We start from the raw sequence: 20,878 nt of genomic DNA, 5'->3' as shown, positions 1-20,878 counted from the left end.
TGACATGCTTTATATATATTGGAGGTGCATTTGTATGAAAAAGCAACATGGATGTATTTATGCTGATAGTATCTGTTGCTGCAGTCTATTTTATTGACACTCAGCTGTCCCAGGGATGGTTTCCTGTTTCATTTCCCTCTAATCATTCGTACCATCGCCTGAAGTCTGAAGCCGAGTGTGAGCTGATGTATGACACGTAGTCATCAGCGAAGAATGTATAATTGAAAGAAAAGATAACATACTATAGGCAAGCTCATTAGGATTACTTACCCATCAACTCTTTCATGATTACACCATTCAGTTGCAAAAGCTCCAGTTTCCCTTCTGCTCAAAGCAATTTTCTTTCTTAGGTGATTGTTTCATGGCTCAGGCTCTCTGTCCAATCAATAAGCACTTGCTCTCTCATGACAGTGACAAATGAAAACCTCGACTACATCCATATGAAATTGTTTATCCACAAAAATTACTTACATGGAGATATGAAAAGCTTGGCTGCCCAGGCATATATCATAGTCCACGAGTTCAAATCCATTTCGTTACAGTAAAACGACTCTGTCAACGATTTTGACTAAGCCTGAATTTTGCCTGCCAATTCTGCACCTCATTGCTCGTCTGGTGTTCTCGCAGCGCTCACATGCAGCACATCCAGTTTCTCTACTCACTCGTCTCTAGCGTGGTAGTGCCCTCCTCGCTGACGACAGGCCCGCAGCCCACCGTGGTGCATGAGCGGAGGTAAAACTTGTACTTGCTCACAGACTCCAGGTCGCGCAGAGTCCACTTGGTGGTGTCCGGTTTGCTGATGTCTACCGTCTGCAGTGGCCCCACTTCCTCTGTTTCATTGACTAGATTTCAAAAATCAAAAAGGAAACAAAGGCTTAATATAACAGTCAACAGCGATTTATTTTACTGATATGTGTATACGTATAAGATATGTATGAAAAAATATCATGCAGAAAGGCTGCTAATAAACCCGTGATTAAGTTGTGCTTGTTCCTTACCAAAAACTCACATTTAACTTATGGTAACTAAATTGACTTACCCTTGTAAAGCACTTTTCTAGTCTACTGACAATTCAAAGCACTTTTACACCGCAGGTCACACCTACACATTCACACACTGATGGCAGAGGCTGCTGTGTAAAGTGTCCATCATTATAAAGGAATCTTATTAAGACAAATCCTGTAGCTGCAGGAGCTGGGGATCGAACCCTCGACCTTCCAGTTCAGAGGTGACTGACTTTAGCCGACAGCCGCCCCAACCTATAGCCCACACTCTTTGTCATTTGCCACCTGACAAAGAGTCAAATAGTAATTTGCAATGCTATTTGCATTAACAGACAAACAGATTGTGTCCATCAAATTCAAAATGAAAATTCACCTCAGTCTACATGGTGAACTTATTTTTCACCACGTAAAGCAGCACAGTAGGTAGGGAGGTGGCATTTATAGTTCTTTGGAACAAAAACAAACACAGCAGGCGCTCAGGTGACCTTTGCTGTGAAAAAGGTGCTACTCACTCCGGTAGGAGAAAACAGAAACAATGACAAGAATGTATTTGTCTGTTTTTTTTTTTTCTTTGTCCCCGGACACAACACATGGTTATCACTCACTGCAATATTCTTTTAGTTTTGTTTTGTCTTTTGGGACAAAAGGGATCATTTTTGGAAAAATGATGCAAGGGTGTCAAAGCTGCAAAATACAAAAGACCACTCGCGTCATGTTTCTACACTTTGGAAGGATACATTCACACTTATTCAGAAGCTTTAAACCGGAAAACTGGCTGAAGCCTGTAGACTTTGGCTGTTCCATTTATTTCAGACACCAATATTTCAAAATCTTCTACAGCCTTGGTGAGCGAAATATAGTTGGCATTATGTTTTGTGAAAGAGGCTGAGGCCTGCCAACACTTGAACCCCAGACTAACCTGAAAGTATGATTCTGACTCTAATGAGAAGAAAAAGAGAATGATGAAAGCAAAGGTCTTTTAACTGTCACTTGTGTAGACATTTCAAGAGCAGACTTCATAGAGCTGCTCATTACCAGTGATGGGAATAACGGCGTTACTTTTTTCAGTAACGAGTAATCTAATTGATTACTCTTCCCATCATTATAACGCCGTTACAGTTACTGCCAAAAAATGTGGTGCGTTACTATGACTGAAGCTGTTTTTCATCAGACCAACTAGATCTCTAAGCCGAGCGGCAAAGATATTTCTTACTGTTCTTCCTCTTTGGTGAGTGCGGACACGAGACAACCGCATAAATGATGACGATTGGCTGAGGTAGAGTAAAAATTTCATGGTGAGCCAATCAGAGGTAGAGTTGGGCGGGTGTTGTTTACACAAATTCGAAAGCATGCATAGTCAGACACACAACTACACAAGTGAGTCAACGAGAAACAGGAATGGCCCAAATCATCCAACAGTAGCCTTCTTTAAGTGGAAGTATAGCCATTACTTTTCCTTCCAAGAAATTAAAGGAACGAGTGAAATCGTGAAATGCACATTATGCCCTGGAGTCAAAAGCCTCTCCACGTCGGTGTCGAGCAATTCAAACTTATTGAAACATCTTTCAATGCTACATGCTTCCACGAAATTAGTGGCCAAGAAGACCCCCGAAGGAGAAGGAGACAGTGCCACAAAACCTAAGCAACCGAAGCTTGATTTCACGGCCCCACCACCACCTCACGTTTTGTCTCAGGCCGAGCTAAACAAACTGGTAGCCAGGTATGTTGTGGAGGATATGCTGCCATTATCGATGGTTGAGTCGGAGTCATTCAGAGCACTAGTTGCCAAAATACCGGTCAGAGCAGGGGTCGGCCTGCCATGTAGAAAGATGTTCGCGAACTATATAGACGCCCAACATGCTCAAATGAATGTCGAGCTCAAACAGACATTTGAGAAATTTGAATATTTGTCTACCACAGCAGACAAAACATCTATTATGTCATTTTTACGGATCCACTATATAAACATAGTAATTATAATATCTACAATAATACATGACATTTGATTAGAGGCTAGTCTCACTTTGTCCCACAGCAACATTAAAATAGTTTAGATTTGTGTACACTGTTTCTGTTAATTATTGATTGTATTAAGTGTCCATTTCATTATAATATTCAGATTTATCATAAATAATTGAACATGCACATGTATTTTAAGTTCTGTTAAAGAGGGGTGGAGGTGGGGTCCAAATTCTTTGACACGTTTGAGCATTTAAAAATTTACTTGAAAGTAACACAATAGTTACTTTCCAAAGTAACTAGTTACTTTTATAATTTGTTACTCAGTAACTACTTTAGTTACTTTTTGGGAGAAGTAACTAGTAACTGTAACTAATTACTTTTTTAAAGTAACTTGCCCAACACTGCTCATTACTCTACTCCAAATGTAATTTCTCTAAAATGGTGATAGAAATCCCTCAAACAGTGAGATATTTAAAAGCATTTGCAGTGTATATATGAACAGCTTTACAGCCACACATAAACTACATATGTGACATATGTTTCACTAGTTTTCTCAACAAACAAAGGACTCAGCATCGTATCATCACTACAGAGGGAAATACCTTTAACATATTGAAATCTATCATAGGTATTCCTCCATATCTATAAACAGTCCAGAATACTAATTCACTCACAGATATGTTAGGTAACAACTTCATACAATGTGATCCATGTTTCACATAGAAAATGTGAAAAAGAAAAGCATCAATGCAGCTTAGTAAACATCCTGGTATTCCTGCATGTCCAGTGTGTAAAACAATGTGACAATAGGCCTTCCTGTAAAGCCTGCGAGGTGTGGCACTATTAAAGGCTACTTTGCATATCAGCGTAGACCTTCAACAGCTGCTGTGCAGCTTCAGATTTCACTCGTGTCATTGATGATACACTGACAGCTGGCTACATTATGCACCACATTTCACACATGACTTCCTTCTTAAAGACTTTTTTAAAAAAAGGCACACTTTAAGAGTCCATCAGCTTTATTACTTTGGCACAATGAAAATGTCCTCTCTTGAAATACTTTGTGACACTTGGCTTTCTTGTGCGGCTGCCAACTCAAACTCAATTCAGTGGGAAATGCAGCACTAAGATGTTGTTAGAAGTTAGTCATGAGCTTTGTTGTGACTTTTGTTTAAGGACAGGAAAGTGGTTGCATACGTGGGATGTGTTCAGTAATGGCACTGTGAGCTATATTGGAGACAGGATGGGGTCAGTAAAACTGAACCTTAACAGACTGTGACACATTGGCCTTGGTCAGCACTGGCCAAGCCATGATCGTGACACATAGGCAAGCAGACATAACCCTGACATGTTTCCTATACACACACTCTGACCTCAGCCCTATTAGCCCAGCAGAATGATTCTCTTATCCTTTCTGAGGATCATGGGTCAGACAAACACAAGCAGGCCAAAGATCCTCCTCTGGTCTTCTACCAATAAACTCATTTGCTGTACGTACTTGTCTGTATCAATACAATACAATGCAAAATAAAAAAATAATTAAAAACTCTAATTCAGCTTTTTTTTTGAGAATTTCCTGCAGGCATCAGCACAATAACGCTTCTTCAGATTTAAAAGATAACATATATGCATAACAACAGACAATCAACCAAAGAAATGTATTTATTAATTTATAAATTAAAGATGCACATGTCAAATGGCTCCAGTGAAACCGGCTTGTGAAGATAAAAATACATTTGAAACTTAATCCAAGGAGAGGGTGACCATCTCAGTACAGAGTAGACTCAAGAGGAAGTTAATAGGACTAAGTCGTCTTGCTGTAACTAAACTGTAACTTTGGGATTTTTATATCCCAATTATTGTACCGAGGATCAAAAAAAAAGGAACTGTGGGAAGTAAAGACTAGGAATAAAAAAAAATAAAGGAAAGGGAAACACAGAGTCATCACCATTTTATCTGAGTCTGTTACGTTAATCTTGAGGGATACATACTGAGCTGATACTCAAGGAGGTACCCGGTGAGAATTCCATTAGGCTCCACTGGCGGCGCCCAGTCCAGAGAGACACTGTGCTTTTGTACATCCGTCACCCTGAAAACAGGATTTTTCTCAGGGACTGTTGGAGACAAGAAGGTAATACACAGTCAATTGTCCACTTCTTCAACCCTCTTTCCTCTTCTATTATTAGATTTTCTTTTCAGTTGTTGTGAATCAATACACTCCATGCTGTTTTTCCACAATCTTACCTCCCTCTGGGGTTTTGAAGTTGACGGGATGGCTGCCCGGGCCGTTACCCCGCCCATTGAAGGTCATGACGATGAGGCTGTACTCAGAGAAGGGCATCAGTCCCGGTACCGCAGCATGGTTGCGGTCCCCGGGGACTGTCAGTGTTTGTTTTTCTCCATGGCTTTTCTTTGAGTCCACCAGACTGCGCAAACGCCACCAGTTTACCTTCACCAGGGAAGAGAGACGAAGAGACACCATGAGACGCAGTGACAAAACAGCTTACATTGCGCATCACACTTATGCATATGTGTCAGACGACGCTGGATGAGCAATTGTGTTTGCAAGTCTGCGCAGGGAAACAATGAGCTGGCCAAGTAAAGGAGACATGGCGGAGTTAAGGGGGGCAAATGTTGAGAGCAAGGTCAGGGCCAATCCTTTAAAGCTGCATCTAAAAACAAAGGTCTTTTTTTGAAGTATTACCCTGTAGCCGCCCAGATGTCCATGCAACTTGTCCTTGTGTACACGCGTCCAGCTAACCTTGACCACAGAGCTGTTCATCACCTCCACAGCTACATCTTCAGGTGCCGCAGATGGAACTGCAAATGCAAACATTGGAATGAAGAGAACTCAGTTTAAGATATCCTGAAAACAACTCCGGTTATTAGTTATTAAAGAGAAATCTGAAGAGAAATGAACAAGAGACAGGATATGTAACATACTAGCTAACTACCAACATTTATTGATCACCTCTTCACAGGAACACCTACTAGGGATTTTAAAAAAATGGGTTCTACTTACAGTTACACCAGCTAACTGAGAATTAAGCTAAGGGGAAATATTGCCTTTGATGACAGCACATTTGAGTGAGGACACAATTAGGGGAAGAGTCATGACCTGAGGAGAGTTCCTGAGGGCAAGTCCAGAAGAAAGCTAAACACAGGAAATAAAATGAACTAATTCACAGACTGCTTTTTCTTGGAAAGCTTTGCTGCTCTTTCAATGCATTAAGTGCAAAGTGGTAAAACTCAGTCAAAGTTAAATTTTATTGAAATAATATTGTTCTTAAAAAACAGAATCACATATATCCTAAAGCTGCACAGGCACCTTTTCACTCAGTCTGAGCCAATTGGCAGAGTGAGGTGAGTTGAGTTTTTGATACCTACAAATCTCCTGCTGGTAATTCTCAGCCGGGTTCTTCACTTAGTTTGTTTGGTCTGTCGCTAGTAAATACAAAATGATGAACAAGTACATTTTAAATATGACAACATGAGGTAAAAAAAAAAAAAAAAAAGATCACTACTCACAGTCCTCTCCTGAGTAGCCAGTCACTATCTTGGGTTCAGGGCCCCAGCCCTGGTGGTTCCTTGCTTGGATCTTGATCTCATAAGGCACAAAGGTTGGAGTGTTCTTCACCACAAAAGAGTGTCTCTTCCCCATGTGTTCCTTCCAGTCCTCCTCCACATCCTGTCTCCTGTAACTCACTTTATACTCCAGACCAGGACCATTGTGCTCAATGGGTAACAAGGGCTGTATAATGGAAAGAAAACCACAAGGGTTTGAATAGTTTCATCGAGACACTCAAAGTTACATAAGACACTTGTCGCTGACTCTATGGGATAAAAATGAAAAGCAAACCCAGTGAACTGTGGTTGTTCACTGGCAGTGTTTTATTCCACCGTCTAATAAAACAATGGAACAATTGACTTGGTCTAGCAGCACGGCTTTTCTTTGAGATAGAGCTTGCTAAAACATCACAGATGAAAAGATACGTCTTCTCAAAGAAGTGAGACCATGGGAAGTCGAACAAGACGCCATTATTCACAAAGGCTAATCATTAGCACTTGGAAAGCTCATGAATCCAGCATTCAAGGACCTCTGCTGCCATGACAGGGCGACCGGTTAATAAGTGAAGGAGAGATTTATCTTTCTACAATGAAGCAGAATGTATTACTGTATGTGTTGAAAGAAAAATGTCCTTCTTTAGCTCCCCTTTCTCTTTCTAATCAAAGGAAAATAGCAGTTCAATGGGACTCACAGTGATCCCAGAAAATGAAATCTTAAGATCTGAGCCAGCGTATGAAATGAATGGCCTTTTTCTTTAATTCCCAAATTGTAATTGCCTATGAAAGATTCATAAAAACGTCATCTCTGGACTCTTTGAGAGCTTCCACATCTGCCTATTGTAATAATTCACAAAAGGTAAAGGTAGCCGACATTGCAGAATTGCTTTGAGGGGATAATAAAGGTCCAAATTCAATTTCTTACCTCCCAGTTGATATCCATTTCATGTGGTAAATGACCTTCGATTTTGATATTTTCAGGGTTCTTGTCAGGAGCTGCAGAAAAGAAAGAGTATAGATTTTGTGGGTGTTGTTAGAGGAGGAAATCGTGGAAGAGGCATACAAGAGGGCAGATTTTTGCGCAGGTGCTTTGTAGTTTACACAGTAGCACTGTTAGAAGCTCAAGTAGCCTGGAGGACCGTGTCAAAAAAAAAAAGACTACAACAAACAATGACAGAGGAAGATCTTCGGACCTGCTGCGGGGGTTTTGTATCTCTCTGTGAGCTTGCTTGGAAGACCCCTCCCCACAGCATTAACACCAGACACACGGAAGCGGTAGTCGACATGGCCGTGAAGTTTGAGGATGGCCGAGTTGTGGTTCCCAGGTACTCGGAGCAGCTCCTTCCAGTTACCTGGCTCCCACTGGCTTTCTTCGTACTCGATAATAAATTCTGTTGACAGGCAGAAAGACAATCAAGAGCGGCCCCTCACTGTTATTGCTCTTGCCAAAGGATTGCTTATCTAACCACCAGCTGTGCAGAACACTCCTTAAACCCTGCTTTTGGCTTGTAAACCGAGAGGGAGACTAATCATAATTCATGCTTGGAAGAATCAATAATAGATTTAGATTGTACAAGGTGGTATCAAACAGATCTATGTACTTGCACAGTGAAGCCAAAGAATATGTATGTCATACAAATAATTCTCACTGCAAGAAAACCCTGATTCATTACGTGCGGCACTGTATGTTCTGACAGCTGCTCACACAGATGCTCCACTTACCTGTTGTTGAGCTGTTGTGATCGTCTCCAGGGATCCATTTCAGTTTCACACTTTTGCTCTTGTGTTCAGATAGTACCAAGTACTCAGGTGCATCGGGGACATCTGAAAAACCATCACAACAATGTTGCTGTGCGAAATCATTGACACAAAAAAGCTGCGCGGCAAAAAAAAAAAAAAAAAAAAAAGGTCAAGAGAACAGATGTAGAGTTACAGTCAAATCACCAATGCCAAAGGATGTGGAACACGCTGCACTGGCTGCAACTACTGACAGACTTGCATGCCCACGTTTGGCTTTCTGCTCTCTGACATATTGACTGTTACGGAGGTGTCGTGCATTCAGTTGTGCACACACTGTTCATATATTGTCTTACCTAGAACAGTGAGGAGCGCTGAGGCTGTCTGCTGGTCCACAGGAGTTCTTGCCACACATGTGTACACGCCCTTGTCCATGTGGCTTACATTGATAATCTGGAGAATACCATCCTCCACAAAGTATCTGTTAACAGAAAGAAGGAGACACATTATTGATTTATTCAATTGAAAAGTAAAACGATTTTCCAGCTGGGATTCATTCTGAAATGCTTTTTTTTTTTTTGTTCAACTCAGTATCCTACCTTGAGCTCTCGGTGTAGTTGAGGGCTATCTCCATATCATCTTTTTCCCACAGGAGCTCAAAGTCGTTGCTGAAGGACTTGTCGTACTCTGCCAGGCATGAGAGCTGGGCCGTGGTTCCTATTAAGATCTGCAGGTCCACTGGGGGCACGACTATTCTTGTGGGATCTTCCAGAGGCACAAGCATATTAGTTATATTTCAAGGACTGGGAGCCATTGAAAAAAACTTTTACAACCAACTGTTTACCTTTCACATAAAGCATGGCTTCTACGGCCGACAACCCCTCTGTGTTTTTGGCGACACATGTGTATTGCCCATTGTCTTCTTTCTCCACACTGAGGATCTCCAGGGACCCATTGTCATGAACAGCAAACCTTGGTCCCTCCAATGACTCAGAGGACTCATCTTTACTCCTGCAAAACATTAAAAAAAAACCACGTTGTTCACTCAGGCCAATTTAAATATGAAGAATAGAGCAATTTAAATAGTTTATAAAGACAGTGGTAAAACGTTTTTTAGTGCTTGGGTTACTTTGATTGTGTAATAAAGAAACTGCAGAACATCCATAAAGAAGTACATTTGATAGAGCTGTCCTGTATGCATAGACCAGTTGAAGTCTACTGCTCTCTGCTGGTGTCTGGGAGACTAACACAACCTGCACCCTTACCAAGTGATAGAAGAGGGAGGAGAGCTGAAGACCTTGCAGTGCATCATCGCTCCCTTCCCCTCCACAGCAGAGTAATCCTCCCCCTCCTTAGTCAAAATCACTGGGCGCACATCTGTAAAGGCCGTGCAACAGAACATAATCATGAATCAACATTTGTAAGAAGAAAAAAAAAAAAACTCCCTTATACAGATATAACCATGTAGCCGTAGTGTGCGCTCAGTGATGGTTGGAAGTTGAAACAAAAATTGAGAAAGATTGCAATTTAACATTTATGGAACCATTTAAACAGGAATACAACAAAAGAGATAATCGTGGCTTCAAGAAGCAAACAACACTGCTGGCTTCTCTGGGCATTAACTGTAGGCTCCTTGTTTTTTTTTTTTGTTAAAACAGGATTCAGCTGTCAGGTTGTCACAAATGTGTCAACGTGAAAATGAAATCAAAGAAGAAAACAATGGAGTTATTTGTGTGCCTGTACCTTATCGGAGTTAACCAAAGCTTCTCATTAAAAATGGTCTGTCTCTCCTAATTGTCAACACGACCAGTTGGGACTTAGCATTCAGAGCTCATCCAGCTTTATTAACTCCTGTGTCACTGAGATCAATCTACCCACTTTTGTGCAGAGCAATGGAAAGCAACATCCCGTCCTTTTCATTTTTATCGGCACTTGTAAAGCAGCACATGTTCGTCTTGTGGCCCTGAAATCAGTATGGAATTTAGGAGGAATGTGTTAGCATATAAATACCAGGGAACAGGGCTGGTTGCTCCACAGGCAGATGTGCTTGTCTGAATAAAGGAATACAGCTTGCAGAGAGCCCTGCTTCCCTGGGCTCCCCTTCGCTTTGTGGGCATATGCAGACATCAGCGATAGCTCTCAAGCTTGACACATCAATTAGCAGTCATCAAATGACTCACTTGGCAGACTAAAACATCTTTTTTTATTACAAACCTTTTGATTGTTGTGACATTTTGTTATTATGGATTTGAGAGAACAACAAAGTAGAACTGGAAAAAAGTGTAAAGTAAAAGCTGTACTACTCACTCATAATCATGATGTTTGCATTTGACAGAAGGGTTCCATGTCTATTGGACACCTCACACTGATAGACTGCACTGTCAGACGCTTTGGCGTTATGTAAAACTATGGTGTCGTCTAACACCTTCCTGTTGGCAGCAGGAACATCTGTAACAGAGCAGAGACACAATTAATGGAAATGTTCTGTTTGTGGTGCAAACACTGAATTTAGATTCTTTATATCTAATCTTCAGCTGCTATGCATGTTTGTATAAAAGTGTTCAAAACGAGAAAGAATCCACTGCTACTTATGTATGATGTGCTTTCAACATCTGGGCGTCTACCATATAGCTGTACGGTACAAGTATGCTGTATGCACCTTCACAATTTTCCCTGAGTGTAACCATAAGACATGGTCCGTTTCCTCTTTATTAGATACCCCATCGGTGCCCCACAAGATGGAATTCAACTCAAAGATAATCAGAGTTGGTTGACAGCTCAGGAGCTCGGTGCATTTTACAGCAGCTTCACAATCCGCTGAGAACTGAAAACGACTGCCTCTCCATCCATGTTTAAAACCCTTCATGTCATATTATAGAAGGAACGCAATAAAACCAAGACTTTGTGTTTACTCAAAATAGCTCAGTGATCTGGACTAGGCTTTAAAAGTATAGCAGGGAGAGAGTATCATGAAAGGCTGTTCTAACACTGACCCTGGAGAGGTACACCGTTCACCCTCCATATTACAGTCGGCAGAGGAGTCCCACTGGCCGAGCACTTGATGAGCACATCTGAGCCAATCATTCGGAGCTGACTCTCAGGCTCAGACACCCACTCCGGAGGCCCTGGAAAGACACGGTCGTCATTATTTTATCAAACTGATAAGTGTCTATAAACTGAATACATTAAAGATTTAAAGAGAATTGAAACAATGACAGTAATTACAAACATTATTCAATAGAAGGCTCCTGTACAGGCTGCATGCAGGCATTTCTGCTGGTTAATGTCTCACCAAAATCCCTGTAGAGGAGTGACATTTACCCTCTTACCCTATTAAATGTGTTCTTTAAAAGCCTGGTCGGATTCAAAGGGGTTAAAAAATCCATTACTTTACAAGCTATTTTAACTGCCCCGCCATTAAAGCTAATCCTGATTGAACACATTCATGACAGTTGGCTTCTGTCATGAATGCAAAATATGTATTAAATACTTTGACTTTGAAAAATGAAGTTCATTTTGTGAACCTTTAGGTTTATATCAAGTTACCTTGAAGGTTAGGAACTTCTGTCCTACAGAAACTAGTTCATGCTGTTGACAGCTCAAACCAACCCCCCCCCCCGACTCCAGCAGCTTTAAATGAAAAGCTGTTTTACTGTTTCAATATTAGTAACAATAAAATAAAAAAAACTATCTGTCAGATTGTGCTTTTTATTGAGTGAAAATTGTTACTGTTTTATTTCTTTCATTATTTTTCACACTGTTGTATTCATTAGCCTATATGAAGATACTGCATGTCTCAAAGTATTCCTTTCACCTGCAATGGAGTATCATTTTTTTGAAAGTAAACTTTGTACTGTTTCAAATTAAGACTCAAAGAACACTGCTGTGACTTATCCTGCTGTCTGTATAGTCTATGCTTAAAAGCATAAAGGCGTTTAACAGAAAAAGAAACCGTAACGGATCAGTCTGTTACAAATGACAACTATAAAAATGATTGTAAGACATTAATGACATCCCAGTTAATTCAAAACATGCTGAAATTACCCTCCACTGTCACTGTGAAGTAATGAACAGCTTCCCCATGTGTGTTCTTTGCCTTGCACATGTACTTCCCGCTGTCTTCCAGTTCAACGCGTTGGACAGTAAGCAATTTCCCATGATTCTCCAGTTTTGCTTTGATGGGGAGTTGCTTTGAACCCATCTTCACCCACTCAACCTGTGGAGTCGGACTGGAACAAAGAGTTAAATATTACATTATTATTTGCAGTTAACTCATTAAATTCAAAGGCAAATCTGTTTACATAAACATCATTAAAACATTTTTGTCATGGTTTGCTTTAGGACAAAAAAGTGTCAAAATGTGTCAGAAACTCAAGACGATAAATAGGCAGCATTACTCACACTCCCTCAGCAATGCACTCCAGTTTCAAGTCCTCGCCTTTGACGAGCTGTACCTCTGATCTACCACCACCAGAGGGCAACATAAGAGAAGGTCTCCTCTGAGGGATGGCATTAGCTAAGGAGGAACAGCAGAGGAATAGACAGTTTGATCACAGTTGTAGCCTTATGCACACAGCTATTTAAGGATGAGGCACAGCACAATGGTGTTTCACTCTAAAGGATTCACACTTACCAGTTTCAGGACTAATGACACTTTTATCTGAAATGGAGGTGGATCAGACAAAACAAAATGCATGAAACATGAGGACGGCGTGAAATCAAAATGACAAACGTTTAAGATCATAATCACAACATCAAATCAAGGGGACGCACTTAAAGAGGACACCATGACGGCTGGGCGGCTTTTGACGTGTAAATATGAACATGAGTATCAAGAGACATTACAAATATAGTGAAAACCTACTTGTCTTAACGATGACAGACATGGCGTTCTTCTGAACGATTGTTCTTATTCTTGGGAATGCGGCGAAGCAGCAGTAGTCTTTTCTGCTGTCCTTCTCCACCGCGTGAGAGAAGTAAAGGTCCCCGTTTAAGCCCATCGACACCCTCTCGTCCTGCTCGATATGCTGAAGACCTGAGCACAGAAAGACACTGAGTTCATCCAGATTTCAATCTGTTTTTTTATCAACATTTTTCCTGAACCAAGACAGTTCAGACTAAACCTCTATTTTAATTTAAATGAAACATTTGCTACATGGACCTAAATGCAATATATAGCATATGAAGAACAGATTGATAACTGAAAGAAATCCCAAATCTGTGTTTTTGAAAATTGCACTTTTCAAATATTGGTTTCACTTACTGATAGTCATCCAGTAGATCTGCAGGGGAGGTATCCCTTTAGGTGGGTCACATTTTAAAGTAAAGGGCTGGCCTTCCTCCACCTCTACAGGATCGAGGGTCTCTTTAGGAAACTTTGGAACATCTAGAAGAAGGACAGAACGCACAGTGATGAAATGAAACCGGATATAATACATGAATGAATATTCTTCAGTTCTCCTCCACTCCAGAAGATGGCAGTATTATTATTCTTGAAATTAATGGGTGGCAAGTTGGTGTTGACTGAGCTCTGGATCATTCAGTAGATTCTGTTGATTTTATTTTATTTTTTTCAGTTCAAGCCCTGTAGAAACAAAAAACACACATTACAACTATTTGTGTTGTTGCCATTGGAGCTGAGTGGTTGAAACCTTGCCAAATAAAGTCAGTATTTTCTTTGGGAATTGATGTACTTGTGCTTGAGAGCAAAATGAAAAATAAAGCAAATGAAATGATGGAGAGGCCAGATGCAGTCGATGCTTTCTTCAATACAGAGGTACGGATGAAATGCTGTAAGGGCGGGGGTGCTTAGGAGCCTCAGTGACTTTCTGCCACGTCCAATACAATGAATAGCTCACAATGGAGAGGTGCAGTCATTATACAGGACTGCTGGTCCTGAATCAGTCTGAAAGGACTGTAACAGAGCACCACACACACACACATACACAAACTCACAGACGTATGATACTCACGGGGCACAATGAACTCAATCTCCTTCGATATGGCCGTCCCCAGTTTGTTTGAGGCGTAACAGCGATAGGTTCCCTGGTACTCTGTAAGGTTTCCATTATTGGGTATCACAAAGGTCCCAGAACTCTCCTCTTTCATCAGCCGGGGGTCTAGCGAGGGGTCGAATTCCTGGCCATTCTTCGTCCATTTGAATCTACATAAAGGAAGCCAGTGGTGAAATGTGAAATCTTTCAGCTAAGGCTACAGCATGCTCCTTTAAACCAAAGGTCCACACAAGTACACCCAATTGCAACGTGTTGATGTGAACGTAGCAGTTGTTTGTTACTGGCGTCTGTCTGGCTGCTAACAGTCCTCTCATCCTTCCATCTGAGGAAATGCGAGGCTCAGTACTCACTCTGGCTCGGGATTCCCTTTGGCTTCACACGTCATGGGGAAGCTCTCGTCAAAAGGGAAGGCGATGAGAGAGCTCGGCGACTGGGCTGTGATGGTGGGCAGCTGCTCAACTGGGCAACAAACAAACACACAAACAGGCATGAGAATGTGAGAATCAACAAAGGCCTCATCATTCAAAAGTATCTAATGCTCAACGGGATGCCGAGTCAGTGGTTCACAACCTGTTTGGCCAGTGACCAAGCACGGCTATGTCTACTGTGACCCTTTACATGGCTGAAAGAACAAACCTGTGAGCATTACAACACAACACAGACTTTTATTTCCAGTATTGTTTGATTTTTGTTTAAAGTAGCCTGCATTTGTAAAAGGGTCCAGTATCTCATAAGAAAAAAAGCCAAAATTATGGCTAAAATATGTTTTTTTTTCTTTTAAACCCCCAATATAATCGTATGACTACTAAATAACAATCTAGGAATAATTCAAGAGTTAACTCAGATTCAGAACCACTGACCCATGATGTTAGGATGGTATGGAGAGTTCTATCCCAAAACATTATTTGTCATAAATGTTTTCAATAAGTTTCATTTTGATAACTTAGACATTTGATGATTTGATTTAAATGATCACTTACTACAGTACATTTTCATTTTTGGCATACAACTCTCTTATTCGACTTTGTATAACTTGATGATAAAAATGATAAATGATAACAGAGTTGTGGAATGTGCTGCACATGGAAACATACACAACAGGCTGAGTATTAATGGGACTGAGTGACCAAATGTAAAGGACAATGGGAAATGTCATGATCATGCGTTGGTAAGTGATGACACATGAGGCTCAGAGCCAACACATATGGCTGTAGTAAAGCTGCTGCTTTGCTCAACAGTGAGCCAAGAGATTAACAGGAAAGAACTGAGGATGTCACTAATACCAGCTACAGTGTGTCACAGGGAACTTACTGTTTACATGACCTAAAACTACAAAATCCACGGAAGCGAGGGAAAGTAAACAAAACAAAAAAAAAGTCAGCTGTTAGGGAATAATTCCTTCATGTCGCAAGCATTCTTAAAGTAAACCCTTTTAAACACACATGAGATATGCAAAACAGAAAACGGAATTATAAGGATATTCTGACATCTGGAGACCAACATGTTTCTGCCTTTTAACAAAACCACTTTGAAGTGTTTTTTTGTTTTTTTTATCAAGCCCTTTAGAGATTTTTTCTTTTTTTCTGAATAATTTAGAGGTTTGATATGAGTTTCCAAGGAAACTGGGATACACGCAGATCCAAGACAAAAGAAACAACAATTCAGATACAAACAAGATAATAGCTGTAAATTTATTCCATTCACAGAATGCTTGATGATTGTAACAGTTCTCCCCTTGTGAGATTTATTCACTTCTAAATTATTCAACCCTATCTGTCAGATAAAAAGGCACTTCAAGTTTAACCGAGTACAAGGTCCTTGTAGGTGAGCATTAACAATTCAAAGACTCTATACATTAAGGTTTCGTGTAACTCTGTTATTTTTGCTTCATTAATGACCGCCCTGAAGTAGCTTCTAATGATGTTTCATCAAAGTTGAGTGTCTGTTTAGTCTAATTCTAATTCAAAGCTTCAAACAGCAATGTAAATAGAGCACAATTCATCATTAATCACAACCTATTTTAATAAAGAAGTAAAATATAGTGAAAACATTATCATTGACCCATTTTTTCACATTAATGAAACCTTTTAAACATTTAATTATCTTATTTTACGTCTCGTTAGTTATAAAAACAATTAAACTAGCGCACTTTTAACTTAAATCATGAAATCCAGTTTCTATACAACCATGACGGTGTGGTGGCACACTTTTCAACACATAAGTGGAGGTTCAAACTCCCTAGACGCTTACATATTATACATTTCTCCTCTAGTTTTAAAGAAACATACATGGTTGAGACTTGCTGTCCCATTGTTTTTGATCATTCATTTTACGTGACGACATGAAACCACTGGCAGTGTGTCAAAGCAGTTCAGAGAATAGGTTTTTGCCTTTTGATTTGGAAGTCCATTCACGTTAACCCCAGCTGTCATTGGAACAAAATGTGGACCAAGTCTCCACTCACCTTCCAGTGGAATGTCAATGGCTGCAGTCTTGTAGAAGGCACAAAGACAGGTGATCAAGCACAGGACAGGGACACATCCTAGGCTACTCTGCAACCTCATGGTTTCACAGTAAATCTTGGAATTCCTCAGGAAACGAGTGGTCCCTCCCCAGTCTCAGTTCATTTCTCTGGCGCACTAAAGATGCGGTACCTGTGAAGGAAGCACAGACGGAGAAGGCCCCATGAATCCACCCACGCACAGACAGACAGACAGACAGACAGACAGACAGACAGAAAGGCAAACCCCAAACACAACAAATCCCCCGTGACTGGGAGCCCCGGCTGCTCTCTGCTCATCCAGGCATAACCAGGCACACCGCGCATATTCCTTTGCATCAACAGGGATTCTGCTAGTTCCATTTTTCGCTTTGACAAAGAAATATTCTCATTAAAGCTTCCTATTGCTTCCCCAGGGACGCGAATAGTTTTGTAGTTTGATGTCTGTGGAAGTGTGTAGTCGAAAGGGTGTGTTCTATCTGCAACCAAGAAAATAAATAAACAAAGACGGAGCCTGTGGATTTATTAATGTACAGCAGATGTTCAGCATTACTGCGAGAGGGTAAGGGCCCGCTCGAAATCCAAGCAATTCCAATCAAATTTCAGATAATATTCAGCGGATTGAATCATGATGTTTTGATCTGCGCCTGTATGTTTCTGATAACAATAACTAAAACGATTAACAAAATAAAGCAGGAACAGATTTATCTTACATTGCAGGAAACACTGCCTGAGGGATGTTCGGCATAAACAGCACACATAGTTAACAGTCAGAGAGAGTAAGCTGTCTGCACTCACACACTGACAGGCTGCCGAGAACAGAGCCCTGGATCATTTTCCAGCCAACAGACCAGAGTCTGGACTATAATGAGCACATGATCGGTTCAGAGTGCGGGATAAGGGGGACTGAAAAGCGCAATGTAACAGAATTATAGTGTCTGCAGCAGTGTTCTGTAAATGCTCTGGGGTGTCAGTTAATTAGCTTCCTCGTGTTGGCTGTAACCCAGCTCAGCAGGCCATGCTGGAGTAATTAGCTCAACAGCTAAAGCACAACATAATAACAATGAGAAAATTACAGCAAAAAACATTATAGCATTTTAGAGAAGGGTTAAATCCTCAGGTTGTTGGTCCACAGAGAGCACTGCTGGTCTTTGTGTAAAACAGAATTGTTTAAAAAAAAACATGGAATTACACACTGGTTAAGTCCAGTAGTTGCAAAGACTGCATCCGTGTTGTTTAGACGTTCAATTGTTGCTAAGGGAGGCATGTATTACTAAGCAGCAGCAACCCAGACATGACCTGTACAACAACTATTAAATGCTAAAAGCTGTCAGCAGAAGAGTGTTTGAAGCCAACTTTGGATTTTTCACTTTTTAAAATTGTATTTCTATCTCCCTTCCAGCTTCACAAATCCAACAGGACTCACTGAAGTCCAACTCTGGATCAGCTGGTGTGATGGAATGATTGACCCAGGAACAAGAGTCAAATGCGTTCATGCAGTGGCTGTCTGTGTTCAGACGACGCTGCACTCTGAACTTTCCAACCAAGCCTCTTAAATATAAAACATTAACTCTCTCTGTTACTCAAACTGGCCTTTGTGACCCCGCCCCCACCAACCTTAAGCATTGCCAATTATCGTTTGAGATTTTGAGGTAGCTATACATCAACCCCACTAAATTACTATGAGACCTATTGACTTTATTTCAGACAGGAGATTTGTGCCTGAGAGTTAGAAGTCAAACATTAAAAATGCCTCGAGCCTTTCCCAGACATGATGATTTATGTTGCTCAAAGCAGATTAAAATCAAAAGTTAAGGGCTTCGTATTAATTGGCTTTGTTGGTGAGACTTTGTTGGACTGGTTCAGAGGAAGAAGAAGAAGGGGGGGGGGGGGGGGGGGGGGGTTACAATTCCCACATGAAAATGTATTCTCATTGTTCACTGCCTTGGACGGATTAAATGTTATTCAAAGTGTGCCCTGATCGTTTGCCTCAGGATTTAATTTATTTTGTTTTACCTCGTTAAACTTTCATTGAGATCTAGCTCAGCCATCTGCTTAAAGGGAGGTCCGCTCTCAGGACTTTACTGCCACAAGTGGTGTTGTCTACATTGTAGTCATAGGTATGGTGCCCATTGGGCCTATATGGCGAACACAAGAGGGGCCCTCTTAAGCTCGCCTGATTTACGGACCACAGGCTGTTCTTAATCCCCGCCCCTTTAAGCAGCAATCACACCATCCTGAGATTGATGTAGCTGGCAGGAGGTTAAAAGCTGCTCACTGTGGGAAGGCCAATATGAACCCTCACCTTACTTAACCAGGGCTCAGAGGGGGACAGAAGTTCTATGTGCAGGCAATCTGGTTCTGCACTGACATACTCTTTTCTGTAATGGATGGAGAGCACTCTCTAACTTTCTCATTGTCATCAAAACCCCCCTCACTTTTTCTTTAGACGACTTATTTGATAACAAAGGCATTGTATCCTTACTGTTCCCATTTACACAATTGGAAGTGAGGGTGAGGAAAGCGACAGAGAGAATATCACTGCAGAGCTGCCACATGCCAGAGAGCGCCAGAACAAATGTGCAACAATAGAAACAGAAGTCAGGTTGCATTACAACGCATGTGTGTATTTTTTTCGCAAAACGTTTTTGCTAATGGACAGAACAGTGCTCGAGACTTCCTTCAGGATTCATGAGACAACATGGTGAAAGAAATATATATCTATGACGAGGACTGGGTGTCAAAATCTTGACGGGTGATCACAATTCGGAGAACTTTAGCAGCAAAAGCAACACAGTCGGGTTGTTGTTTTTTGTTTGCACATGAAGTAAACGCTAAATGAGCACCGACTGAATAGCATTGTTTTCAACTGCTGTTGAAAAAAAACTGTCTTGGCCTCTTTAAAAAGAGAGCAGAGCTCAGGGGCATAATCCTGAAAAGAGAAGGAAAGGGGCAACAAATGGGCAACATAGCATCTACTATGAGGACAGCAGTGCTAGCTTGGCTGGAAGCCATCTCACCAGACAACCTGTGCCCCCCCCCCCCCCCCCTCCCCCCCTGAGTAGTGCATAATTAAGTTAAGGTTTTTGTTTTTTTTAGAGTAAATGAAAGATTGAATGATTTCACCAATTAAAAGAAAAAGGAACGAGTTGCTTCCTGGAGCATTTTCCACACTTCTTGACGTGTTGTTCAGTAAAGAGGAGGGGGTCAAAGCACAACCATTGCAGTTCAGGACAGTTCTCGAGCTGGCACCATCTGCTCCCTTCTCACTTAAAGAAAAAAAACAGGCGGAGAAGTGTGGGCCTACTGTAGTTTAATGTGCAAGCCTGTAATAGGATTAAGCAGATCCTCGTCTTGTCAGGCTGGATTAAAATATTCTCTATGCTAAAGACCTGAGATGGGAAGACAGCAGCTCCACACTCCCCTCTCACAGCCCCTGATAATGCCTACACACTGATTCCCATTTGATCATTCAAGAGCAATTAAACCAGCGGACGAGCTGATTAACACTAAGCTGCAATTCACTCGCTTTGCTTCTGATGTGTGTAATGAGTCCACTTTATTTTCATTCAGCCTTTGTTCTTCTGTTTTATTTGGTCCAATTTACGGGGGTAGATGGCAAAATAAACAAACTCTCCCAATCTTAGTGACAAAACAAAGTTTGTATAATTGGTCTTTTTTTTTGTAAGATGTTCCTCTTCAAAATTTCATGTCGACTTTTTTTTTTTTTTTTTTTTTTTTGGCAACTTTGGCAATGATTCGCGTATATCCGTATTCCACTACACGCAATTAATTTAGTATTGAAAAATTGATAGCATGAGATAAAAGGAAACAAGATGCTTAATGAGATTAGCAAGAGGGTGCGATAAAAGATAATTTGCTTGTCTAATTGAGACTTGGCTTGATTTTTACAGCAGCTCAAAAAGCATGACAGTTTAATTATAACACCATCAATATTTCAGGGGTCTGCAGCTTTAGCAGGATGAGGGGACTGGAGACTGGAGATGGGCAGAGGAGAGGAAAGTGAGTGGAGGGGGCTGAGGGGGGGGGGAAGGAATAAGGAGAGGCTCTCAGGTGTGAAGGAATGAGGCTCGGTC

The 20,878-nt window shown here is 41.0% G+C and overlaps 1 protein-coding gene across 7 annotated transcripts in view; it reads right to left on the bottom strand.

Moving 5' to 3' along the window:
• The window catches only part of chl1b (cell adhesion molecule L1-like b), a 59,712-nt gene that overhangs the window by 8,889 nt on the left and 29,945 nt on the right, over window positions 1-20,878 (bottom strand). For 4 of the 7 annotated variants that reach the window (XM_065955312.1, XM_020632707.2, XM_065955318.1 and 1 more), the window contains exons 2-24: window positions 16,746-16,935; window positions 15,593-15,610; window positions 14,632-14,740; window positions 14,240-14,430; window positions 13,531-13,653; window positions 13,132-13,302; window positions 12,901-12,927; window positions 12,669-12,783; window positions 12,312-12,496; window positions 11,261-11,392; window positions 10,575-10,715; window positions 9,533-9,644; window positions 9,112-9,278; window positions 8,867-9,032; window positions 8,624-8,748; window positions 8,253-8,354; window positions 7,724-7,921; window positions 7,456-7,526; window positions 6,495-6,717; window positions 5,671-5,786; window positions 5,211-5,415; window positions 4,958-5,080; window positions 663-842 (exon numbers count right to left, since the gene is read on the bottom strand). In XM_065955312.1, coding sequence (XP_065811384.1) covers window positions 663-842; window positions 4,958-5,080; window positions 5,211-5,415; window positions 5,671-5,786; window positions 6,495-6,717; window positions 7,456-7,526; window positions 7,724-7,921; window positions 8,253-8,354; window positions 8,624-8,748; window positions 8,867-9,032; window positions 9,112-9,278; window positions 9,533-9,644; window positions 10,575-10,715; window positions 11,261-11,392; window positions 12,312-12,496; window positions 12,669-12,783; window positions 12,901-12,927; window positions 13,132-13,302; window positions 13,531-13,653; window positions 14,240-14,430; window positions 14,632-14,740; window positions 15,593-15,610; window positions 16,746-16,845 — 3,100 coding nt within the window. In that variant the 5' untranslated portion in view covers window positions 16,846-16,935. The remainder of the gene's footprint in view (window positions 1-662; window positions 843-4,957; window positions 5,081-5,210; window positions 5,416-5,670; window positions 5,787-6,494; window positions 6,718-7,455; window positions 7,527-7,723; window positions 7,922-8,252; window positions 8,355-8,623; window positions 8,749-8,866; window positions 9,033-9,111; window positions 9,279-9,532; window positions 9,645-10,574; window positions 10,716-11,260; window positions 11,393-12,311; window positions 12,497-12,668; window positions 12,784-12,900; window positions 12,928-13,131; window positions 13,303-13,530; window positions 13,654-14,239; window positions 14,431-14,631; window positions 14,741-15,592; window positions 15,611-16,745; window positions 16,936-20,878) is intronic. The other 3 variants (XM_065955316.1, XM_065955315.1, XM_065955317.1) reach the window with 3 other exon arrangements.

Source organism: Labrus bergylta, chromosome 5 (assembly GCF_963930695.1).
Source record: "Labrus bergylta chromosome 5, fLabBer1.1, whole genome shotgun sequence".
In the NCBI taxonomy this organism is placed as follows: domain Eukaryota; kingdom Metazoa; phylum Chordata; class Actinopteri; order Labriformes; family Labridae; genus Labrus; species Labrus bergylta.
This window is presented reverse-complemented; position numbering and strand designations above follow the sequence as displayed.